Source organism: Lithobates pipiens, unplaced genomic scaffold (assembly GCF_037356315.1).
Source record: "Lithobates pipiens isolate NorthernLeopardFrog02 unplaced genomic scaffold, aLitPip1_a1.2 Scaffold_18, whole genome shotgun sequence".
Lineage (NCBI taxonomy): Eukaryota > Metazoa > Chordata > Amphibia > Anura > Ranidae > Lithobates > Lithobates pipiens.
In genome coordinates, this window is record NW_027507758.1 from 566,367,380 (window position 1) to 566,393,418 (window position 26,039).

At 44.7% G+C, this 26,039-nt stretch overlaps 1 protein-coding gene across 1 annotated transcript in view; it reads right to left on the reverse strand.

The window, feature by feature from the left end:
• Positions 1-26,039, reverse strand: part of LOC143989013 (allurin-like) — an 80,190-nt gene that overhangs the window by 49,805 nt on the left and 4,346 nt on the right. The window contains exons 2-4 of the mRNA XM_077489009.1: positions 21,391-21,417; positions 12,841-12,882; positions 5,047-5,148 (exon numbers count right to left, since the gene is read on the reverse strand). Coding sequence (XP_077345135.1) covers positions 5,047-5,148; positions 12,841-12,882; positions 21,391-21,417 — 171 coding nt within the window. The remainder of the gene's footprint in view (positions 1-5,046; positions 5,149-12,840; positions 12,883-21,390; positions 21,418-26,039) is intronic.

Sequence of the window (26,039 nt, forward strand, 5' to 3'; positions counted from 1 at the left end):
GAGAGCATTTGTGAGCAGCAATTTTCAAGTCTTGCCACAGATTCTCAATTGGATTTAGGTCTGGACTTTGACTGGGCCATTCGAATGCTCTGTGCACACGGTCGGACGTTCCGACAAGAAAATCCATCAGATTTTTTCAGATGGATTTTGTACCAAACATGTCTTGCATACACATGGTCAGACAACGTTGTCGGAAAATACGATCGTTCTTATCGAGGTGACGTACAACTCGTATGTCGGGACTATAAACGGGCCAGTAGCCAATAGCTGTGGTCTCTTTATTTATTCTGAGCATGCGTGGCACTTTGTCCATCAGAATTGTCTACACACGATTGGAATTTAAACCATCGGATTTTGTTGTCGGAAAATTTAAGATCCTGCTCTCAAACTTTGTGTGTCGGAAATTCCGATGGAAAAAGTCAGATGGAGCCCACATACGATCGGATTTTCCGTCGGAAATTCCGACCTTGTGTACTGAGCATAACACATGAAAATGCTTTGATGTAAACCATTCCATTGTAGCTCTGGCTGTATGTTTAGGGTTGTTGTCCTGCTGCAAGGTGAACCTCCGTCCCAGTCTCAAGTCTTTTGCAGACCCTAACAGGTTTTCTTCTAATGCTCTGTACACACAGTCGGACATTCCGGCCACAAAATCCGTCTGATTTTTTCTGATGGATTTTGCCCAAAACTTGTGTTGCATACACACAGTCGGACAAAGTTGTCGGAAAATCAGATTGTTCGGAACGAGGTGACATTCGATACGTACGATGAGACTACGTAGAGGCCAGTAGCCAATAGCTTGCGTCTCGTAATTTATTCTGAGCATGCGTGGCACTTTGGCACAGAGTGCTGGGGGGATATCTGGGGTATAGAGGGGTCAGAGTGCTGGGGGGATATCTGGGGTATAGAGGGGTCAGAGTGCTGGGGGGATATCTGGGGTATAGAGGGGTCAGAGTGCTGGGAGGATATCTGGGGTGTAGAGGGGTCAGAGTTTTGGGTGGAAATCTGGGGTGTAGATGGGTCAGCGTGCTGGGGGGATATCTGGGGTGTAGAGGGGTCAGCATGCTGGGGGGGTATCTGGGATTTAGAGGGGTCAGAGTGCTGGGGGAATATCTAGGGTAGAGGGTTCATAGTGTTGAGGAGGCATCAATCTAGCAAATATAATATATGCACAGAACAGCTTTGTTACTTTATGTATGTGGTATTTTACCACTGTCTCTTTGCTGTACAGAATGATTGTTCATGTAGTTAATGCGGAGCTCCACCCAAAAGGGGAAGTTCCGCTTGTCTGCCTCCTACCTACTTGATGTCTGTTTACCTGGGCTGTCTCCATTCTAGGGACCCCTAGAGAATTACTTTGCCCAGGGGTCCATGATGCTATTAAGCCTCTTTTCAGGCGTCCGGCCCTGCCCCTGTAATTCAGGTATCCACCCCCCGCAGGGCGCCAGAATTACAGTGTCGGGGGGCTGTTTTTGAAGCACCTGATTAGAGCCATAGGCTCTAATATGCATCAAAAAAGGTGACCTGCGCTGAATGACTATTCACTTTCTTAACAATAAACTGCCTCTCTGACAATCAGGTGCTCGGGTCTGTCACCTGATTGGCTGAAACGACAGGCTCCACTATTGGATGCCCATCAGGAGGAGAGGAAGGGAGATGAGGATGACAGGAGACGCATGAAGGACCCCACTCATCGCCGTCAGCCACTGCCCTACCAAGACAGGGTAAGTGCCGGGCAGACAGCGAGCGTGCGGGCGTCACACTGGGGGCATTCAAGGGCACACTGGCAGCGTTTAATGGGCACACTGGCAGCATTCCATGGGCACACTGGCAGCATTTCATGGGCACACTGGCAGTGTTTGATGGCACAGTAGCAGCATTTTATGGGCACAGTGGTAGTGTTTGGCACAGTGGCTGCATTTGATGGGCACAGTGGCAGCATTTGTACGTGCTGTACAGTGCCATCACATGCTGTATAGGAGTACAGTGACAGGGACGATTTGTATGTACAATAAAGGAGACTCTGGGGACATATTGGGGGTCACTTTAGATGTAAAAAAAAAAGGTGGCACAGTGGTGTAGTGGTTAGCACTCTCGCCTAGCAGTAAAAAGGGTCGCTGGTTCAAATCCCAACCACGACACTACCTGTCTGGAGTTTGCATGTTCTCCCTGTGCCTGCGTGAGTTTCCTCCCACACTCCAAAGACATGCAGGTAGGTTAATTGGCTTCTGTCCAAAATTGGCCCTAGTATATGAATGGGGATTGTGGGCTCCTTGAGGGTAGGGACCAATGTGAGTGTGAAATGTACAGGCGATAGGGGTAGACACTCTCTCAGGTTGAACTGGATGGACTAGTGTCTTTATTCAACCTTACCAGCTATGAAACTATGAAACTATTTGATGGCACAGTGGCAGCATTTAAGGGCACAGTGGCAGCATTTGATAGCACAGTGACTGCATTTAATGGGCACAAAGGCAGCGTTTGGCACAGTGGCTGCGATTGATGGGCACAGTGGCATAATTTAATGGGCACAGTGGCAGCATTTAAGGGCACAGTGGCAACATTTGATGGCACAGTGGCTGCGTTTAATGGGCACAAAGGCAGCGTTTGAGGGCACAGTGGCTGCAATTGATGGGCAGAGTGACAGTATTTGATGGGCACATTGGCAGCATTTGATGGCTTACTGAAGAATTAAAGGGGTTGTAAAGCTTTGTGTTTTTTCACCTTAATGCATCCCAGAGGGGGGTTAGCTCTTGCGGGGAGGAGCCGAGACAGCCACCGAGGGACCCCAGAAGTTGAGGATCGGGGGCCATTCTGTGCAAAACGAACCGCACAGCGGAGGTAAGTATGACATGTTTGTTATTTTTAAAAATAAAAAAAACCTAACCTATACAACCCCTTTAAGCTGAATAAATAAATAAAGTCGCGCTATGGAAAAATCAAATCTCCTAAGTGATAGAAATATGTGAAATAAATTGAAAATAAAAATAAAAATTGGAGAAAGGAAAGGAAATATACTGGGTTAGAGCTGCCTGTGCCTGAAGCCCTCACTTCCTTATTGGGGAGGAGAGGGAAATAAAAATGTGAAATAAAAAGGTTATGGCGCTAAACCCTATTAGTGATGAGGTGAGTTAACTTATCAAATCCTTATATAGAAAGAGAAAGAAAAAGAAAAAAGCTATTGGTGATACCGTGAAAAAAAAAAAAAAAAAAAAAAAAAAAAAAAAATATCCTAAAGCAATTTTATCCAAAACAAATTATGTGTGATTAATGTGGAGTCAGCATTCATGTTCCATTATAATAAAAACAAAAAATGAGTATTAAATTATCATATGCGTATCAGCCTACTAAAAACATGTAAACCTTCATTAAATGTGCAAATTAGTGGAAATAATGTTAATATTCAACAGTATGTTAGTGTAAAACAGATTGTGCAAACATGTGCAAAAAAAATGTGCAAAAAAGCAACTAAAGGTCAGGACAACCAAGGATCAGAAATAATTTAACCATAAAATCGCATGAAGTTGCTAAATGTGCGAATAGACAATATTTTCAACCAATAATCGCATGAAGACGCATTTGTGTCCAATATAAGTCCAAAATTAATATTTGGCTTGATAGTGCTGCCTCTTCAGACTATTGTTGTAATTGTTACAAAAAGTCAATGGGGGGTATTTGATTTACTCGTGCAAATAGTGCGGGCTTTCAATTAGAGAACTTCATCCCCGGTGCGCCACTCTGTGCTATAGTATGTGAATGCTCTCACCAGAGTTAATGCCCCTGTGGGGCTGGATGGACCTTCACAATGTAAGCCACTGTGTCGCTCTCTGGCTGCTGCTGGTGCACTGGGTGAAGCTTCGTTGTTCCGTCCGTATGGTATCCAACGTTAATTATATAAGGGAAGACATATCCATAGTGTAATACGTTCTTAACCAAATCGTTCGTTTATTAATATTAAAATCTACTCACATTTTACATTAAAAGCATGTGCATATAGGAAAAAACTCCGCCGTTCGTCTCAAACGAGTGCACACAACGAGTGGCCACGTTGTGTGCACTCGTTTGAGACGAACGGCGGAGTTTTTTCCTATATGCACATGCTTTTAATGTAAAATGTGAGTAGATTTTAATATTAATAAACGAACGATTTGGTTAAGAACGTATTACACTATGGATATGTCTTCCCTTATATAATTAACGTTGGATACCATACGGACGGAACAACGAAGCTTCACCCAGTGCACCAGCAGCAGCCAGAGAGCGACACAGTGGCTTACATTGTGAAGGTCCATCCAGCCCCACAGGGGCATTAACTCTGGTGAGAGCATTCACATACTATAGCACAGAGTGGCGCACCGGGGATGAAGTTCTCTAATTGAAAGCCCGCACTATTTGCACGAGTAAATCAAATACCCCCCATTGACTTTTTGTAACAATTACAACAATAGTCTGAAGAGGCAGCACTATCAAGCCAAATATTAATTTTGGACTTATATTGGACACAAATGCGTCTTCATGCGATTATTGGTTGAAAATATTGTCTATTCGCACATTTAGCAACTTCATGCGATTTTATGGTTAAATTATTTCTGATCCTTGGTTGTCCTGACCTTTAGTTGCTTTTTTGCACATTTTTTTTGCACATGTTTGCACAATCTGTTTTACACTAACATACTGTTGAATATTAACATTATTTCCACTAATTTGCACATTTAATGAAGGTTTACATGTTTTTAGTAGGCTGATACGCATATGATAATTTAATACTCATTTTTTGTTTTTATTATAATGGAACATGAATGCTGACTCCACATTAATCACACATAATTTGTTTTGGATAAAATTGCTTTAGGATATTTTTTTTTTTTTTTTTTTTTTCACGGTATCACCAATAGCTTTTTTCTTTTTCTTTCTCTTTCTATATAAGGATTTGATAAGTTAACTCACCTCATCACTAATAGGGTTTAGCGCCATAACCTTTTTATTTCACAACCCCTTTAAGCTGCCTGTGGAATAAATATTAGGCATTGTGGTGAATTTTCCTACCATTTTGCGCATGTCACTGGCTGGCGGATATACTTTTCTCCTCAGGTCATTGTGGCAGCGTACAATTTCATCTTGGGCTTCTTTTTTCCAAGTCTCCACAGCCTGAATAAATAAAATATATTAGCTATTAAGTAAATTAATGCATAAAATATAAAAATGCACATTCAGTTTAATTTATTTTATTATTCTATAATACTCATTTGTTTTTGTTTTGACATATTGCTTGAAGGGATAATTGAATCTGAGTGGATCAGGATCGGCTCCGGCTGCCGACATCGCTGAACCCTGGGACAGGTAAGTGTCCATTTATTAAAAGTCAGCAGCTGCAGTAATTGTAGCTGCTGGCTTTTAATATTTTTTTTTTTTTAGGTGGACCTCCTCTTTAACTACTTCTTCATATGACTATATGCAGTATCTTCCATCATGCTTGAGGTGATTGTAGCCATATTAGTGCACTTTCAACAGAAACATCTGAGTACTGTCCATGATACTTTTTTTATTTGCACTAACAAATCACCTTAAGCATTTGAGGGGACAGCAAATGTACACACTCACAACATTGTAGCAAAGTCATTTCTTCAGTGTTGTCACATAAAAAGATATTTTGTGAGATACTTTAAAAGCAAAAAAAAAAAAAAAACACTGTGCAAATGAACTATGTACAAAATAAGCAATCTCTATAGACCTGGAATATCTCCTAATGGTAAAGTGCAAATGAACAACGTGCAAATAAACAGTGATATGGACCTTGAATGTGTTCTTTACAAAACTATGAACAAAATGACATTGCACATCGAGCACCTTTACTTAAATGGACTATTAATTTATGTTTTAATATTTGTTTAGTATTGCTCATAATTTTGTATAGAGGACAATCAAGGTCCATATCACTGTTTATTTGCACATTGTTCATTTGCACATAAATTCTGTTTGCACTTTACCATTAGGAGATATTCAAGGTCTAAGCACAAGATTTTTTTTTCTATATTATGGTATATATATATATATATATATATATATATTTTTTTTTTTTTCTTCTTCTATTGTGCTATTCAAAAAAAATTTTAGGGCAAAAAGATTTTTTTTTGAATAGCATTTTCAGCATTTCTGTAGCTCTGAGATACACAGTTTACATACTCTGGGTGTATTCTGCTATTGCAAAAACACCCGTTTAGTGCAAAAAAAACCCCAAATTTTCTGTGTTTTCTGCATATGTGGAGGTGTGTGTTACACAATTTATATATTTTTCTTCTATTGTGCTATTCAAAAAAAATAAATGTAGGGCAAAATGTTTTTTTTAATAGCATTTTCGTCACTTCTGTAGCTCTGAGATACACCGTTTACATACTTTGGGTGTATTCTGCTATTGCAAAAACACCCATTTAGGCCAAATTTGGAAAATATAAGGAGAACGTCAAAGAAGGGACATGGCTCCGGTCATGGTGCTGCTGGTGGAGCTCCTGTTGCAGGGAGAGGACATGGTCGATCTGTGCCAGCTACACGCACAAATGAAACACCTTCTGCAGATGCGAGTAGGCGCCAGAGCCTGCAGCGGTATTTGGTCAGGCCTAATGCGGCTGTACGAATGTTGAGGCGAGGACAAGTACAGGCGATAGAGGATTGGGTTGCTGACAGTGCCTCCGGTTCCTTGACATTGTCTCCCACCCAGTCTCCTGATGAAAGATCAGAGTTGGCACCTGCAGCCGATGTCCATCAGTCTTTCACATCACCCCTTTGCAAATCAGCCAAGCAGTCTGAGCCCAAATCATGCAGCAGTCTCTTCTGCCTTTTGATGGCTCTGTTAGCAGGGCCTGAGCTTGCCCTGTGTAGCCCCAGTGTATTATCTGAATGTGTATTTAGCACGGCAGGGGGCGTTATCACAGACAAGCACAGCTGCCTGTCCAGAGCCAATTTGGACAAGCTCACGTTCATTCAAATGAACCAGGCATGGATCCCACAGGACTTGTCTGTACCATGTGCAGAATAGACATGTATACCGGTGTTCTGACAAAAACTGTCTGGCCATCAGATAGTGTCCGGCTCGAGAACAAGGAGATTCTGAAAATCTCGGAAGATAAACGGCACCTGCGCAGTGAGTGCAAGTTCAAGCCCCACCATCCAAGTGGACATACGGTATCACATAGTAACAGGGCCACTCACGGGCTCGCTTCGCTCGCCACGCTTTGGGCACAGCCTCGCTTCGCTCGGCTTGAACCTCGGATGGTGTGGCTTGAACCTGGACTCACCGCGCAGCGCCGTTCATCTTCGGAGATTTTTGAAATCCCCTTGTCCTACATACTGACCAAGCGCAGTACAGGGCGGACACTATCCGACGGGGGACAGAATTCAACACATCACCGACCTTACCCAGCCATTGTTGTATTTTTGAACCAGTGTTGGCTACCTCGTCCTCCTCCACCGGCGATTCCACCTATACCGCCACACCCACCGCCACCTCAACCTCCTATTCCATATGGACCTCGTCCTCCTAGGTCAAGATTATAATTTTACATTTTTGACATTTCAAAGTTATTTTATTTTCCCACTAGCTTATCCATTAAATAAGCGTATTCTGGGGCATTCCTGGACTTTTGGATTTTTGGGTCCCGGACCCGAACAATTGACTGTGCGGCATTGTGCCATTGAGTTTCTGAGGTTCTTAATCACTTCCTGTACCTCTTCTTCTGGGAAGGGGGCCTCCAGCATATAATTTTTTTTTATTATTTATTTTATGTTATTTTAAGTTATTTCCCTATCCACATTTGTTTGCAGAGCACTTGCCATGCTCTTAACAACATTTTGTTGCCATTTGCAGCCCTCTAGCCCTTTCCGTTACTTTTTTAGAGCCATTTTAAGCCCCGTACACACGAGAGGACTTATGTCCGACAGACTTCCAAAGGAGTTCCGCCGGAGTTCCGCCGGAGTTCCGCCGGAGTTCTGACAGACTTTTCGGCCGAACGGACTTGGCCACACACGATCACACTAAACTCCGACGGATTCGAACGTGATGACGTACGACCCGACTCGAATAAGGAAGTTCATAGCCAGTAGCCAATAGCTGCCCTAGCGTCGGTTTTAGTCCGTCGGAGTAGCATACACACGAGCGGATTTTTCGAAGGGGACCGGGTCCGGCGGAGTTCCGTCGGGAAAATATGAAGCATGCTTCATTTCTAAAGTCCGTCAGACTTTTGCGGAGCTAAAGTCCGTTGCAGCCCACACACGATCGGATAGTCTGACGGACTCGGTCTGACGGACTTTGGATGTTGAAAAGTCCGCTCGTGTGTACGGGGCTTTAGTCCTCAAAAGTTCAGGTCCCCATTGACTTCAATGGGGTTCGGGTTCAGGGTCCCGAACTTGAACTTTTTTTCGAAGTTCGGCCGAACCCATCAAACCCGAACATCCAGGTATCCGCTCAACTCTAGTCCTGACGTACTGATGACCTAGCTCATTTTTTGAAGCCTGACAATGCCAAAACAGTACAAATACCCCCAAATTACCCTTTTTTTGAAAGTAGACAGTCTGAGGTATTTAGTAAGAGGCATGGTGAGTTTTTGTTGTAATTTTTTGGGAAAATTAAGTTAAAAAATTTTTGTTTTTTTCACATTTATTTTTTACATACTGTTACCAGTGCAGTACAATGTTATCATATAACTGATGTGGCAGTGATTATGGACATTATATAATTAGATTATATGTCAGTATTACCTTGTATATTGCTGTATGTTGTGGTCATTCAGGTGATTATTTAATAGTTTTTTGAAACTATCGATGCTCCCCGCTGAGTCCACCGACTGTGAAAGGGAATTACATATCCTTGCCACTTTTAGGGTAAAGAACCCATTACCTAGTTTAAGGTTAAACCTCTTTCTTTTCTTCTAATTTTAATGAGTGGCCATGTTTCTTTTTAAACTCCCTTCCGCAAAAAAGTTTTATCCCTATTGTGGGGTCACCAGTATTTGTAAATTTAAATCATATCCCCCCTCAAGCGTCTCTTCTCCAGAGAGAATAAGTTCAGTGCTCGCAACCTTTCCTCAAAACTAATATCCTCCAGACCATTTATTAGCTTTGTTGCTCTTCTCTGTACTCGCTCCATTTCTAGTACATCCTTCCTGAGGACTGGTGTCCAGAACGGGACAGCATACTCCAGGTGCGGCCAGACCAGAGTCTTATAGAGTGTGAGAATTATCGCTTTATCCCTGGAGTTAATCCCTTTTTTAGTGCATGCCAATATTCTGTTTGCTTTGTTAGGCTCAACAATGGCATGCAATGCCAAGCTGCTGCTATCATCTACTAGGACCCCCCAGCTTCTTTTCCATCCTAGATTCCCCCAGAGTTTCTCCCCTAGTGTATAGATTGAATTCATATTTTTGCCACAAAATGCACTATTTTAAATTGTTTACATTAAACCTCATTAAACCTCATTTGCTATGTAGTTGCCCGCCCTGCTTAACTTAGTATCGTCTGCAAATACAGAGATTGAACTGTTTACCCCATCCTCCAAGTCTTTAGTGAACAAATTAAATAGGATTGGTCCCCGCACAGAACTCTGTGGGACCCCACTACCCACCCCTGACTATTCTGAGTACTCCCCATTTATCACCACCAGCTGCTTGCCAAAATATCTATTGACTCTTGCTTGCCGGTAAAAGCCTCATAGATCTACACTTAGTGAGTTCCTAAGTGTTTTTTTTAGGTCAGGTACTATGCACATGCTACACTTTTGACAATCCGAGGGCCTGCTTTCCATCCTTCAGTGTCTTCTTCAAGAGCATAGAGATTGGACCTGTATTGGCAGTTTTAAAGATTACGTTGAAAAAATCCTTGCGCTGGTCACTCTATCTCCCTTCCATAACTGCCGTATTTTCTAAGCTATTAGCAGAACCTCTTACTGTTTAAGGAACAAAAAGGATCATGAAGGCAGCACTGGCCACCAGGAAGCTGTATGTGAGACTAGATAGGAGAGGCATGCAATACCCTTGCATTTGTATTGTGTGAATAATCTACATTTTCAAAGTACAATTATTCAAGAATATTAAACACTCCAAAACCATCTAGGCAAACTTAACAACAGTTTTCTTATACAGTTTAAGTATTGCTGTTAGCGTATTACCTCTTCACTACTGGAGTGTCACTGTTGTCGGACCCATATGTTGCAAATAGGATAAAAGATGGCATTAGCAGCTTGAAACAGGGTGACATTCACAATGCTAGAAGTTTTATATTTTGTTAGGTTTACTTATTTTTCCTTTTGAAAGATCTTTCCAAAGATATGTCCAATTGATTTTGCATAAAATAAATTTATACATCCTAAGCCAGGGGTGTTAGCCCTTGTACACACGGTCGACATTCCAACAACAAAATCCGTCTGATTTTTTTCTGGTGGATTTTGTCCAAAACTGCTGTTGCATACACACGGTAGGACAAAGTTGTCGGAAAATCAGATCGTTCAGAACGTGATGACGTTTGCTTGTTGCGACGGGACTATGTTGCGGCTAGTAGCCAATAGCTTTGGTCTCGTAATTTGATCTGAGCATGCGTGGCACTTTGTCCGATCAGAATGCTCTACAAACGAACGGACAAAGTCCGATAGGACCACGTTGTCGTAAAATTTTGTATCCAGCTCTCAAATTTTGTTGGTCGGAAATTCCGACGGCAAAAGTCTGATGGAGCCCACACATGGTCGGATTATCCGACAACACGGTCCGATCGGACATTTTCGGTCAGAATTTCCTACCGTGTGTACAAGGGCATAAACACAATTTCATCATGAGCTGCGTCAGCATTAGGGTTACCCTCTGGTTTTGTATCTTTAAACTAAGAATGCAGAGTTCAGGAGTGCGCTATGTATAGAGCGTAGAGTTCAAAGAAGGGAATTCAGGAGTGTATTACATACAGAGTGCAGAGTTCAGGAGCACGCTATGTACAGAGTGCAGAGTTTAAGGGTGCGCTACGTACAGAGTGCACCGGTTAGGAGCGTGCTATGTGCAGGGTTTAAGCATGCGCTACATACAGACACAGAGTTCAGTGGTGCACTGTGTACAGAGTACAGGGTTGAGGAATGCACTACATACAGAGGGTAGGTTTTAGGGGTTTGCTATGCACAGAGAACAGGGTTCAGCTTTTTTCACAGGCCGTCCACATCTCACTTTCACCCCTCCTCCTTGGCTCTGACCTCTGTGCCACTCACCCCTTATCCGCAACCTTTGCACACATCTCCCTCCACAGCCCTTGTTTCTACTCCCCCCCCAAAAAACTTCCTTGCCCACCTACCTGGTCCGGCTCTAGTACCTCCTGGTAGTGTAGGCGGGTCCATCTCTCTCTCTCTCAGCTGCAGGGAGATCATTAGTTGGCATTTGTCTCTGTCGTGCACTTCCATGAGTGCGTGCAGGCAGGGATCTGTGAGAACCACAAACCATTGAAAGGAAAACTGTCCTTCTAATCACAGAAGACTTCTGTGTTTATAAGGGGCAGTGGTGGGTGGGGAGCAGAGGGCAAGAGCTGGAGGTGGTGGTAAGGTGTTCTGGCATGTTCTCGCTGAAAAAAAAGCCCAAGGTGCGAGGGCCACATAAAATAGCCTGGTGGGCTGGATTTGGCCCATGAGCCTTTTGTTTGACACATGTGCAATAAGCAGACACAGCTAGTGTCTCTCAAATCTTAGAGAAATTGGGCAATTTCCCATAGCCAGTGTGTCTACAGAGGTTGCAGTTTGTTCACAAATTAGCCAAACTGGGTGACAGTGTGGTATGGGTAACCTTAGAATCACATGTGTAGAAGAAGCTTTGGAACTAACAAAAATATGATATTATTCTCTGCAAGGTTATAGAGGGAGTCAAAAGAGAGAGAGAGTCAAAAACGTATAACCCGAAGCTCAACTTTTTTTTTTTTTACAGTTTTTCACAGTGCCGGCTCTGCATCAGGTTTTTATTGCTTCTTTGTCATCTCCTCACTTCCTCTACAGGTAACATCAGGACAAGAAATCAGAGCGTCCTATTTGTCATTGGGATAGAAAAGCACAGTGCGCAATAAAGACCTGACAGATGCCTTCTCACTCTGCTAAATAAATGTACTTATGTTGCTGTCTGTCCTCGTCAGAGAGATATCTCTTCAATTCCTGTCCTAGAGATAACCCATCACTAGGACAAGAACGGAGGTTAAATCTCACCAATGGAGAGACAGACAACAAAATAACCTGAGAGGAGATCTAAGCCTTTTAACTCTAAACAAAGCTAAAAGTAATTTTGGCTGATTCCAGGATGTTCCCGTTAGCCAATGTTGGAGCTGGTGCAGGAGGTTACAAGTGTTTGGCATGCACTTCTGCATATAGGGTCAAGTACACCCATCATGTCCTTGTTGCCAAAAGTCCTATTTAAGGCTCAGGCCTGGTACTAAGAGATACTGGATGGCAATTCACCAGCGACCTGAAACAAGACCTGCTTTACTGCCTTCCTTTTATAACCTAACTTGCCTTGTGACCTACTTTGGACTTTTGATTCTCCATTATTCATCTTGGCCTGCCTTCTCACTGTGACCTTGCTTCTTGCCTTATAAACTAACTGGTACCAACCTCTTTGTGTACTTAGACCAATGGCTTGCATGCTGTCCTGGATGAGATACATGCATTACACAAGCTCAAATTGTATTATGTTATCGTTGTCCTTTTTTTTTTTTTTTTTTTTATCAATGAGTCAATTGGATCAGGAGAATAATGCAAACGTTTTGGAGTTTTATTATTCTTGAGTGTCCTTGTCAATTTTCTAACAGTGTTTTGCTTATCCATTGTAGTTTTCTTATTACCTCTTCGCTGCTGCTAGAGTATCCATGGTAATGGTAATATGGCTGCAAAATAGAAGTGTGACCTTGTCAGATTACAGTATTGGGGAATATGCAATTCACATTTCATTTTAATTCTAGTCTGTAAACATGTGCTTGTAAAGAAAACAACAAGGCAAAAAGCACACCAGATAGCCCAGTAATAACTTTAATACAGTAGGTTAAAGATAAAACACATTCACAAAGGAAAGTATTAAACCCACTTTTCTGTGGCCCAGAGATATTCACCATCATCCAGTCCAGAAGAACCAACTAACTAGCTGTTGGAGCTGAAAGCATTTTGGGATGCTGGGATTGGCATATTGAAATTTGCTTTCTCTAGGCATCACCCTCTTGTTGACCTGAAGTGTCTTGTTGTTTTTGGATATTGGTTGCATGGCAGAAGGCCCCTTTAGTAACCATAAGATGCTTTAACTTCTTTTTCCACAATCGCTTGGGTTCCCACAATACCCTGCATTCCCACAAACCTTTGGACTCATGGACACACCCAGGAATTATACACTATTGGGATGCCTGCCTTTACATGCACATGAACTTTACTCTTAGTTCGTAGGTTTCAATATTGAGTTGGCCCACCCTTTGCAGCTTTAACAGCTAAATTCTTCTGGAAAGGCTGTCCACAAGGTTTATGATTATGTCTATGGGAATGTATGACCATTCTTTTAGAAACGCATTTATGAGATCAAACACTGATGTGGACGAGAAGGCATGGCTTGCAGCCTCTGCTCTAATTCATCCCAAAGATGTTCTATCGGGTTGAGATCAGGCCTCTGTGCAGGCCAGTCAAGTTTTTCCACACCAAACTGGCTTATCCATGTCTTTATGGACCTTGTTTGTGTACTGGTCCAAATCATTTGGTGGAGGGGGTATTGTGGTGTGGGGTTTGTTTTTCAAGGTTTGGGCTTGGCCCCTTAGTTCTATGAAGGCATCAGCGCACAAAGCAAGCGCCATAAAGATATGAGTGAGTTTGGGGTGGAGGAACTTGACTGGCCTGCACAGAGTCCGAACCTAAACCCTATAGAACACCTGTGGGATGAATTAAAGCGGAGACTGCGAACCAGACCTCATTAGTGCCTGACCTCCAAATGCGCTTCTGGAGGAATGGTCAAACATTCCCATGGAAACACTCCTAAACCTTGTGGACAGCCTTCTCAGAAGAGTTGAAGCTGTTATAGCTGCTAAACGTTGGCCAACTCAATATTGAAATCTACGGACTAAGACTGGGATGCCATTAAAGTTAATGTGCATATAAAGGCAGGCATTCCAATACTTATGGTAATATAGTGTATGTTTCTCTATTTCTGCCCTCTACTGCTCAGAGAGAATGCAGTTGATGAAGCAGAAATAACTGGGCTTGTGATCTGTAATCAAGTGTATGTTTCTCCACTGTTATTCCTGGCTAGGGATGAGCCGAACACCCCCCCGGTTCGGTTCGCACCAGAACTTTCGAACGGACCCCAAATTCGTATGAACGTTAGAACCCCATTGAAGTCTATGGGACTCGAACGTTCGAAATTAAAAGTGCTAATTTTAATGGCTAATATGCAAGATACTGTTTTAAAAAGGGTTTGGGGGCCTGGCTCCTGCCCCAGGGGACATGGGTCAATGCAAAAAAAAGTTTTAAAAACGTCCGTTTTGGTGGGAGCACTGATTTTAATGACGATTAAAGTGGAAAAAAAAAGTGAAATATTCCTTTAAATATGGTGCCTGGGGGTGTCTGTAGTATGCCTGTGAAGTGCCATGTGTTTCCCGTGTTTAGAACAGTCCCTGCACAAAATGACATTTAACGGAAATAACGTCATTTAAAGCTGCTTGCGGTTTTAATGTTATATCTGGTTCCTGCAATATGGTTGAAAATCATTGAGAAAAATGGCATGGGTAGCCCTCCCTGCCCATTACCAGCCCATTTGGGTCTTGTACACATATTAAGGGGAACCCCGTACCCATATTAAAAAAAGGAAATGCGTGTGGCCCCCAGGCTCTATATACTCAGAACAGCAGTATACAGGCGGTGCAAACAAGACAGGGAATGTGTAGGTTTGTTGTGTTAAGTTGAATCTGTTTGTAATTTTCAACTGGTACATTTTGAAAGTGTAGCTCCAGTCAAAAAAAATTTTTTTAAGCTTTTTGGAAAACATAGGGAAGGGTTATCACCCCCGTATAATTTGTTTTGTCGTCCATCTTTTTTCATCTCACTTGCTGTTGTCTCCTTCCGTTTGCAAGTAGGAGATGTTTGTAAGTTGGATGTTTGAAAGTAGGGGCCTGCCCTATATGCTCTGCAGAAATGGCGGAACAAGGTGTTGGTTTTGCCACAACATTGTAAGCCCTCAAAGTGACTCTTGGTGGGCGCTGGAGCGCCCTGCTGTGAACGATTATATCAAGAATTGTAATTACATGCCATTGTTGAACAGTGGTAGAAAAATTGACCTTTGGAGGTTGTGGTGCTGGTGCCACAAGACTATAAGTCCTCACAGTTACTCTGGGTGGGCACAGGAATGGGCCCTCCTGTGAAATATTATATCAAGAATTGTAATTACGTGTCCATGTTAAACAGGGGCAGAAAAATTGGGCCTTAGGCACTGGTGCTGGTGCCACGACACTGCAACCTCTCCCATATACTCTAGTTTTATTGCAGGAATTAGCCCTGCTGCAAAGCATTGCATCAAAAATTGTAATTAAACGCCCCTGTTAAACAGGGGCAGAAAAATTGGGCTTTAGGCACTGGTGCTGGTGCCACGACGCTGCAACCTCTCCCATATACTCTAGTTTTATTGCAGGAATTAGCCCTGCTGCAAAGCATTGCATCAAAAATTGTACTTAAATGCCCCTGTTAAACGGGGCAGAAAAATTGGGCTGATGGCATCACCCAGAACCAGAAATGTTCTTCCAACATATCATCGGAGGAGGAAGAGGATAGACAATCAACATAACAGGACAGTCACTCAGCATCAGCATAGGCAGTCTTGAAGGGATGTGATATTTCAAAAAGAATTATTTGGTTACATCAGCTTCAGGTGCTTGGTAGCTGTGGGTGATCCAAGACTGATTCATCTTGATGAAGGTCAGTCGATCAACTGATTCGGTAGACAGCCGCACCCTGTGATCGGTAACAAAGCCACCAGCAGCACTGAAGGTGCGTTCCGAAAGAACGCTGGAGGCAGGACAGGCCAGTAGCTCAATTGCATACTGTGCAAGCTCTGGCCAGTGATCCATCCTCAAGACCCAGTAAGCCAGAGGATTTTCGGTGGGAAAGGTGTCCAAGTCTGACCTTGCCCCTAGGTATTCCTGCACCATGTAAATCAGACGCTGGCGATGGTTGCTGGAACCGATCATACCTTGGGGCTGCGGACTAAAAAATTGTCTGAAAGCATCAGTCAGACGGCCACCTTCTCCACCGCTCCTTCTGACCGATGCCTCAGCAACACGTTGTCCAGAACCAGGAGTTTGTAACCTCCCAGTCTCTGGGAACGCGTTGCACAGACCTTTCTGCAAGGCCTCCCAGAGATGTCTCATCCTCTGCTCCCTCTGCGATGGCAAGATAAGGTCGGCAACCTTACCCTTGTACCGTGGATCAAGGAGAGTGGCCAGCCAGTAATGGTCCCTCTCCTTGATCCGAAGAATACGAGGATCCTTCCGCAGGCATTGCAGAATCAGGGAGGCCATGCAGCGTAGGTTAGCTGAGGCATTCGGTCCGGAGTCCTCTGGGTCACTAAGGACAACATGATCCGCAGCTACCTCCTCCCAGCCATGTACAAGTCCACGTGTTTCTTGGGACTGTAAATCATCCCTACAAGACTGCTGCTGCTGCTGCTGCTGCTGATGCTGAGTGCCAGCCTCCCCCTCCATGCTGACACAATCATCCTCCTCCTCCTCCTCTTCCTCCTCCTCATCCTCTTCCTGTGTGATGGGTGGCACAGCAGGAACACTGTCTGGATAAAGGGGGCCTTGAGAGGCAAGGAAGTCCTCCTCTTCCTGCCTCTGTTCTGCCTCAAGTGCCCTGTCCATTATTCCATGTAGCGTATGCTCCAAGAGGTGGACAAGAGGTACAGTGTCACTGATGCATGCACTGTCACTGCTCACCATCCTTGTGGCCTCCTCAAACGGTGACAGGACAGTGCATGCATCCCTGATCATGCCCCACTGGCGTGGTGAGAAAAAACCGAGCTCCCCTGACCCTGTCCTGGTGCCGTAGTCACACAGGTACTCATTGATGGCCCTCTGCTGCGTGTGCAGCCGCTGCAGCATAGCCAACGTTGAGTTCCACCTGGTGGGCATGTCACATATAAGGCGGTTCTTGGGCAGGTTCAACTCCTTTTGGAGCTCAGCCAGCCGAGCACAGGCATTAAATGATCGGCGGAAATGCACACAGACTTTCCTGGCCTGCTTCAGGACATCCTGTAAGCCGGGGTACCTGCCCAAGAACCGCTGCACCACCAGGTTAAGGACGTGAGCTACACAGGGCACATGGGTCAGTTGTCCCTGTCGGAGGGCGGAGAGGAGGTTGGTGCCATTGTCGCAAACCACCATCCCTGGCTTAAGCTGGCGTGGTGTCAACCACCTCTCGGCCTGCCCCTGCAGAGTTGACAAAACATCAGCCCCAGTGTGGCTCCTGTCCCCCAAACAAACCAGCGCAAGCACGGCATGGCATCGTTTTGCCTGCGTACTTGCGTAGCCCCTGGAACGCCTACGAAGCACCGCTGGTTCTGAGGACAGAGCACTGGAAGAGGCCATGGAGGAAGAAGAAGAGGAGGGGGTGGAGGAGAGAGGTGTGTCACAACCAATAGTAGCATTTTGGAGGCGTGGTGGCGGAACAACCTCCAACACTACTGCACCTTGTCCTCCATCCTTCCCAGCTGCCAGAAGAGTGACCCAATGGGCCGTGAAAGACAGGTAACATCCCTGTCCATGCCTGCTGGACCATGAGTCAGCGGTAATATGCACCTTACCGCTGACCGCCCTGTCCAGCGAGGCAAGGACATTGCCTTCCACATGCCGGTAGAGAGCCGGAATCGCCTTCCATGAGAAAAAGTGGCGTTTGGGGACCTGCCACTGAGGAATCGCACATTGTACAAACTCACGGAAGGGGGCCGAGTCTACCAACTGAAAAGGCAGCAGTTGAAGTGCTAGCAATTTAGCCAAGCTAGCATTCAACCGCTGGGCATGTGGATGGCTGGGAGTGAACTTCTTTCGCCGGTCCAGCAGCTGGGGCAGGGACATTTGCCTGCTATAATCGGACGTGGGTGTACTGCTAGCAGAGTGCCCGGAAACACTTGGCTGTGACACACCTAATTCTACACCTTCATTCCTCTCAGAGCAGGTTTCAGAGAGAACTGAAGGTCTAGTGGGGTTGGAGATGCCAGCTGATGAGGAGCAAGGAGAGGTCCGCTTTGTTCTTTGGTGTGGGTCTTTGAGGTACGCTTGCCAATGAGCTGCATGGCAGGTCAACATATGTCTGGTCAAGCATGTGGTGCCCAAGCGGCTGATGTTTTGGCCACGCGAGATACGCTTGAGACATATGTTGCAAATAGCAGCGGTGTGATCTGATGCACTCGTCTCAAAAAAGGCTCACGCCAAAGAACTTTTAGAATAGCGTGCAGAGGCAGCGCCCTGCACAGGCGGAGCCCTGCGGTGTGATTCAGTCGGTGTGCTGCCCCTAAGCTGGCCCCTGGAGGGCATCCTGCCTCGTTGGACATGTGCCTCCTCCTCCTCCTCCTCCTCTCTCCTACCAGGCACCCACGTGGAGTCAGTGCCCTCATCATCCCCTCCCTCTTCATCGCTGTAGCAAACCTGGCAGTATGCTGCAGCTTGTGGAACATGACTGCCAGATTGCTGTCCTTCTTGAGCATCCCCTCTCTCTGCATTCACGCTACTGCCTTCCTCTAGCTGAGTGTCATCATCAGAGGCTACAAAACACTGGGCATCCTCCTGGAGCATGTACCCAACACTGTGCTCAAAGAGTTCAGGAGACTCCTCAGGAGGACGTGGTGGGTCTAGGGAAGGAGTCACTGATGATGACATTGAGAGGAGGGAAGACGATGCGTTGGCAGCTGCTTTGCTAGTACCCTGAGACTGGGTGAGAGAGGATGAGGAGGATGAAGAGGGCTTGGTCATCCACTCTACCAAGTCGTTGGCATGTTGCGGCTCAACATGTGCAGCTGCTGAAAAGGACAAGCGTGTCCCATGGCCACGTGCTGATGACAATGCACCGCGTCCATGACCAGCACTGTTGTCTCTAGACACAAAGCCTGCTTGCCCTCTTTTATCGGCTCGCACCTGTCTGCCTCTCCTTGCTGGCCTTCCAGACATGGTAATGGCCTGAAGGGAGTTGGGTAAAAAAGCAGTTGGGTAGTGTATATTGTGCTAGAGGCACACAACACCCACTAACTCCTGCAGATGCCTTTATTATAGAACACCAAAGATAAAGGGGTATATACAGATGTATACTGTGCTGTGCTGGAGGCACACACAACTTCCAATAACTCCTGCAGATGGCAAGGGGGCTCAAATAGAGAAGAGCTATGTAGGTGGATATAGCGGTATGTACTGGGTACAGAGCACGCAGACAGCACGCACAAGCTCCTAACACTACTGACTGTAAGCTCTATTATAAAAGATAGATCACTAGCTATATAGGTGAGGTGAATATAGCGGTGTATACTGCGGTCAGGGCACGCAGACAACAACCACTACACAACAGCAAGATCGAAAATCGCCCGAAAATGATCGGTGTGTACTGTGTTGAAGGTACACAGAACACCCACTGCTTCAGACGCCAACACACTACACAAGGCCGCCGCGCTGGCGGCCTTATATAGTGTGGGGCGTGCACTACACAGCCTGAGCTATGGTTGGCCATAGGCATCCTGCCTGTGGCCAATCATGGCTCTCCTCGCTGCTGGCGCTGCGATTGGCCAAGCATGCGGGGTCACAGTGCATGCTTGGCCAATCATGAGCCAGCAATGCACTGCGCCATCGCAGTGCATTGTAGGCCGTGAGCGCCACACGAATTTGGCGCGAACGGACCAAAACTTTCGGACTTCACCGAACGGGCGAACAGCCGATGTTCGAGTCGAACGTATCTTCGACTTGAACACGAAGCTCATCCCTATTCCTGGCATGTTGGTGGGCAGGCAGGAGCCCAATAGCATGTAGCTTCTACAAAAGAGCATGGGCTGATTCTTAAATCAGTGCTCCTCCGTACATATAATGAAAACAAGCTACATAGTGCTTAAATCCTTTTAAAGAGGAACTAAACCCTAATGGGTTTACTTCCTCTTTGATTCCCTGCAAAGGTAAAGCATAATGGACTACTATGCATCGCTGTCCCCTGTAGTTCCGAGCGTCCATCTTCTTGGTGGGTCTCCGTGGGTCTCGCTCCGCCTGCCCTGTTATTCGCTGGAGCAGCGATGACGTCACTCCCGCGATCTGCGGCTTACCCAGTGCGCCTGCGCGCCGCTGTCTACGGCGCATGTGCCGTAGACAGCGGTGGCTGTCTTCAGGTAAATATCTCCTAAATCGTATAGGTTTAGGAGGTATTTCTTGGACCTACAGGTAAGCCTTAATCTAGGCTTACCTGTAGGTCAAAGTGGTTTGTAAGGGTTTACAACCACTTTAAAACCACTTTATTAAAACATCAAGAGAGGTGCTCACACTTTTCTGGTGCTTGCAGCACACCAATCTACAGCAAACAGTCAGTTAAAACTTCAAGTGAAGCCACACAGCCGTAGTCTAAGCAGCTCCTCGCTTCTTACGAGGCTATCGCTGCCTACACCGTCCTCTCCCCTCCCCTATGTATGTTGACACAGGGATCACGTGTCTTCCTCAGGGGATTGAACTTCTACTGAGGAAGACACGTGATCTCTGTGTCAAAATGTGAAGGGTAGTGGAGAGGATGGTCCAGGCAGCAGTAGCCTCATGAGGAGCTGCTGTTAGACTACGGCTGTGCGGCTTCACCTGATGTTTTAACTGACTGTTTGCTATAGATTGGTGCACTGAAAGCACCAGAAAAGTGTGAGTACATCTCTTGATGTTTCAATAAAGTTTAAAAGGATATAAGCACTATGTAGCTTGTTTTCATTATATGTACAGAGGAGCACTGATTTAAGGATCAGCACAGGAGCTTGGAGATCCCATGTTTAGTGAGTCCAGGAGTGGATTAAGCAAACTTAATTGTGAGGTCACATACCCTGAGGTGAGGATATTACCACAGGGGGTGGATCACTAAAGTGATGGCACGATTGAATATATATATGGAGCAATACTGCATGGATTAATCAGTATTAAGGAAACCACAAGAATTTACACCTATGGACTGTTTTATTAGACACTAAAATAGTGCACTGGAGGACATTTATTTGGATAATTATTTTCAGTTTTTATTTGATTTGTCACAAATCTCAATTTCCACAGTGATATTTTGTATAGCAATATGATTTATAGTGATTATTTCATACATATTTTGACACTTGGATATAGGACTAGCGCTGCGCTATTGGTGTTTAGGATTGTAATTACCTTGGTTTGGGGTTGAAAGTATCGAGCCTGCAATTGAAAAAAAGAGAAGGTTAAAAAAGAACAAGGAGAAACAACTGGGTGCATACCAGCTATGCTATTTTCATGCTTCTTCCAGGTCAGAGACTAGCCAGGCAGAAAAAAAAAGGAAAGGATGACATCCCTGGTCTTAGCCCTCTTTACTCTATCCAAAAGTAATTCCTCCTTACCAGCTTAACACAATTTAGGTGTCAAATTTAAACAAGCACTGCAGAAATGCATTCTAATAAAAAATGTGTTTTTATCTTACATATATGTAGCGCTGGCTCCTGATGAACAGGCACTTTGTTTTTTTTTTCAAAGTTAATTTTCCTGAAACCACAGTTGGGTTTTGGGGCTAATTTTCTAAATTTCTGGTTTCAATACCAGTCCAGCTGGGTTACACTGGTTCTCCTTGACTGCAGCTGTCTCTGTCACCGCCGGCAAGAGTAAGAAAGCCGTTTAGCTGGGTGTATTGAATGCCACTGTTCTTTCGGAACCAGCCCAGTGGGAGTGTTCTCTTGCTGTGCATTCTGGGAGGTGGCATTTAAGGTACTGACATCACATGCTTCGGGGGTTCCGGAGATTTTTTTCTGCCTGTTCGGTTCAGGTGGTTCTCCTGACCCAGCCCCATGGACCTCCTGGCCTGGTGTGCAAAACCATGCATTTCGAGTCTCTGAGCTGGCTAGCCTGAGACAACGCAACTGCAGGGACAGGCCTGAATGGATTTTGGGGCCTATTGATCCAAAGGTGGTCCAGTGCCGTCTCACCTGAAGGGAGAGGCCCAGCAACTGGAAAAACCCCAGGGGAGGACTCTTCAGGAGAAGGCCGTGCACAAGGCTGGTTTCTTTGAAGGAGCCTGGAGGCTTAGTTGAAGGACATAACCTGAATCTACAGTACCTTGCGAAAGTATTCGGCCCCCTTGAACTTTTCAACCTTTTTCCATGTTTCAGGCTTCAAACATAAAGATATAAAATTTTAATTTTTTGTGAAGAATCACCAACAAGTGGGACACAATTGTGAAGTGGAACGAAATCTATTGGATAATTTAAACTTTTTTAGCAAATAAAAAACTGAAAAGTGGTGCGTGCAAGATTATTCGGCCCCTTTACTTTCAGTGCAGCAAACTCACTCCAGAAATTCAGCGAGGATCTCTGAATGATCCAGTGTTGTCCTAAATGACTGATGGTGATAAATAGAATCCACCTGTGTGTAATCAAGTCTCTGTATAAATGCACCTGCTCTGTGATAGTCTCAGGGTTCTGTTGAAAGCGCAGAGAGCATCATGAAGACCAAGGAACACACCAGGCAGGTCCGTAATACTGTTGTGGAGAAGTTTAAAGCCGGATTTGGATACAAAAAGATTTCCCAAGCTTTAAACATCCCAAGGAGCACTGTGCAAGCGATCATTTTGAAATGGAAGGAGTATCAGACCGCTGCAAATCTACCAAGACCTGGCCGTCCCTCTGAACTTTCAGCTCAGACAAGGAGAAGACTGATCAGAGATGCAGCCAAGAGGCCCATGATCACTCTAGATGAACTTCAGAGAACTACAGCTGAGGTGGGAGAGTCTGTCCATAGGACAACAATCAGTCGTACACTGCACAAATCTGGCCTTTATGGAAGAGTGGCAAGAAGAAAGCCATTTCTCAAAGATATCCATAAAAAGTCTTGTCTAAAGTTTACCACAAGCCACCTGGGAGACACACCAAACATGTGGAAAAAGGTGCTCTGGTCAGATGAAACCAAAATCTAACTTTTTGCCCACAATGCAAAACTATATGTTTGGCGTAAAAGCAACACAGCTCATCACCCTCAACACACCATCCCCACTGTCAAACATGGTGGTGGCAGCATCATGGTTTGGGCCTGCTTTTCTTCAGCAGGGACAGGGAAGGTGGTTAAAATTGAGGGGAAGATGTATGCAGCCAAATGCAGGACCATTCTGGAGGAAAACCTGTTGGAGTCTGCAAAAGACCTGAAACTGGGACGGAGATTTATCTTCCAACAAGACAATGATCCCAAACATACAGCAAAATCTACAAAGGAATGGTTCACAAATAAACGTATCCAGGTGTTAGAATGGCCAAGTCAAAGTCCAGACCTGAATCCAATCGAGAATCTGTGGAAAGAACTGAAAACTGCTGTTCACAAACGCTCTCCATCCAACCTCACTGAGCTCGAGCTGTTTTGCAAGGAGGAATGGGCAAGAATTTCAGTCTCTCGATGTGAAAAACTGATAGAGACATACCCCAAGCGACTTGCAGCTGTAATCGCAGCAAAAGGTGGCTCTACAAAGTATTAATGCAAGGGGGCCGAATAATTTTGCATGCCCCACTTTTCATTTTTTTATTAGTTAAAAAAGTTTCAAAAATCCAATAGATTTCGTTCCACTTCACAATTGTGTCCCACTTGTTGGTGATTCTTCACAAAAAAATTTAAATTTTATATCTTTATGTTTGAAGCCTGAAATGTGGCAAAAGGTTGAAAAGTTCAAGGGGGCAGAATACTTTTGCAAGGCACTGTACACTAATACGGTATTGCCGGATCGGCTGAGAGATACTGCTACTGTATGATAGCTTTTTAAATTTGTCTACGTCCCACAGTAACGCACAAGTCTGTGGCAGAGACTTTGTCAAACATCCTACGCTCAAGTGTACATCACAAGTCTGTGGCAGAGACTTTACCTGACACCCTACTGGCTGCTAGGCCTAGTGAGAGGAGGTCAGAGACTTTCCATTTTTTGCATTCTAAAGTACCTGAACTTACTCCTAACCCTCTACCCTTCATTGAGAGACTCTGTTACCGTTTCAAATAAATAACCCAAAAGAAGATCCAGTTTCAGTTTCCACATTTCTTTGGGCCATCTACCACAGGAATTCCTAGACGCAGAAGCAGTCAAGAAGGTAACGGTAAGCCCAATAAAACCAGCAGCTCCTTCAGGGTTAGTGCTACATATATAAAAATATAAAAACCAGGCTCATAAATTGGGTGAGGTTACAAGATGCACATTTGCAACACAGATACCCTATCCATGTGATCTACCCTTCTCCCAACCACTGTTAAAATGTACAATCATTAAATAACAATCATTGGGGGTTATTTACGAAAGGCAAAACCACTTTGCCCTGAAAGTGCACATGAAAGTGCATTGCAAGTGCACTTGGAAATGCAGCCACTCTAAATCTAAGGGGTAGATCTGAAATTAGTGGAAGCTCTGCTGATTTTATCATCCAATCACGTGCAAGCTAAAATGCTGTTTTTTATTTTCCTTGCATATCCCCCTAGGATCTACATCAACTTTACTTCCAAGTGCACTTTCAAGTGCACTTGCAGTGCAAAGTGGATTTTCTTTTAGTAAATAACCCCCTTTGTGTCATATTTGGATTTAGGCCTGCAAAGTGTTGCAACTGTGATTAATGTATTGCTAGTGCATATATTACCCCCAACCCCAGGTCCACACAGAAGCATGGAACTTCTGTTAAGAGGCTGGAGGAAGTCCTCGCTAGACCACAATTGCAGTAATGTTACCTGCTGCAGACATAATGAGTAGGTGGAACCATGTGCCATCATCTATTTTCATCAAGACACCTATCTAATGACCATTTTACAAATTGCTAGTGCTGCTTTTATGGGACTCACTCCTTACTCTCGTACAGCAGTAATGTTCAAGACTAGCATTATTTTTTACTATGGAGAATCTGAACACACAGGGGTTGGATATGAACAAAGTCAGAAATTATGATAGGTAGCTCTCACAGGTAGAACATGTAGGCAGGTTGCCTACAGTGTACTGCCCTAGCAAGATAGTTGGCTCTCCCAGGCAGAGAAAGAGTTAACTTTTAGGACCTCAGTTCCTGGGCTTTTGGTCTTAGGTCGGCCTTCCATCCTGTTTGATTTATAAATAAGGGGAAGATCCAGTTCATGAATTCTTTAGAGCGGTTGCAAGAGCCAGTATGTGACCCCACGAGATGCAGGGGTTCCAGTGGACACTACCAGCTATCAGAGATCGCCATTTGTGAATAAACACCTGCAAAGGTATGCCTGGGCAGCCACCTCCACTACTTAGTTTAGGGTCTGGACTATGTTGCGTCTGTTATATGTTCTGCAATGAAGAGTTACAATAATAGTTGTCAAATTGTTCTAAGCCTGGTCTGAAGTCATTCAAAGGGGTGCATGATGGTCCCTGGCATGTGAAAGAACAGGGTCAGTAAAGGACATGTGGTTCCGAAGCAAAGCCACTACTAAAAGGTTAACTTGGCAAAACAAGTAGGAGGAATGCAGTTGCGATGGGTAACCAGAACTAGTGCAAAGTACAAAGCTGCCATTCACGAAGCATGGTACCTGATGAAGGTGACAGGTCCTTTGTTAGCAATGGCATTGGTGTCCTGGTTACCCTAGTGGTCGGTTCACCAAAGGTGTCTCGGACTGAACTCGCAATTCTGAAACAACATTTACTTGGCTGCATGGTACAGGAGAGAAGGAGTTACTAGAGTATGCATGAGAACCACAGTAGGTGCCCAGTGGAACTTTATTCTGTTGCTGGGATTGAGGAAGCAGAGGTACGCTGGACTGGTGGCGAGGGCATGGGCTCAGCAGTGTCCCTCCTAAATGCAAACTGTCATTAATCAAGA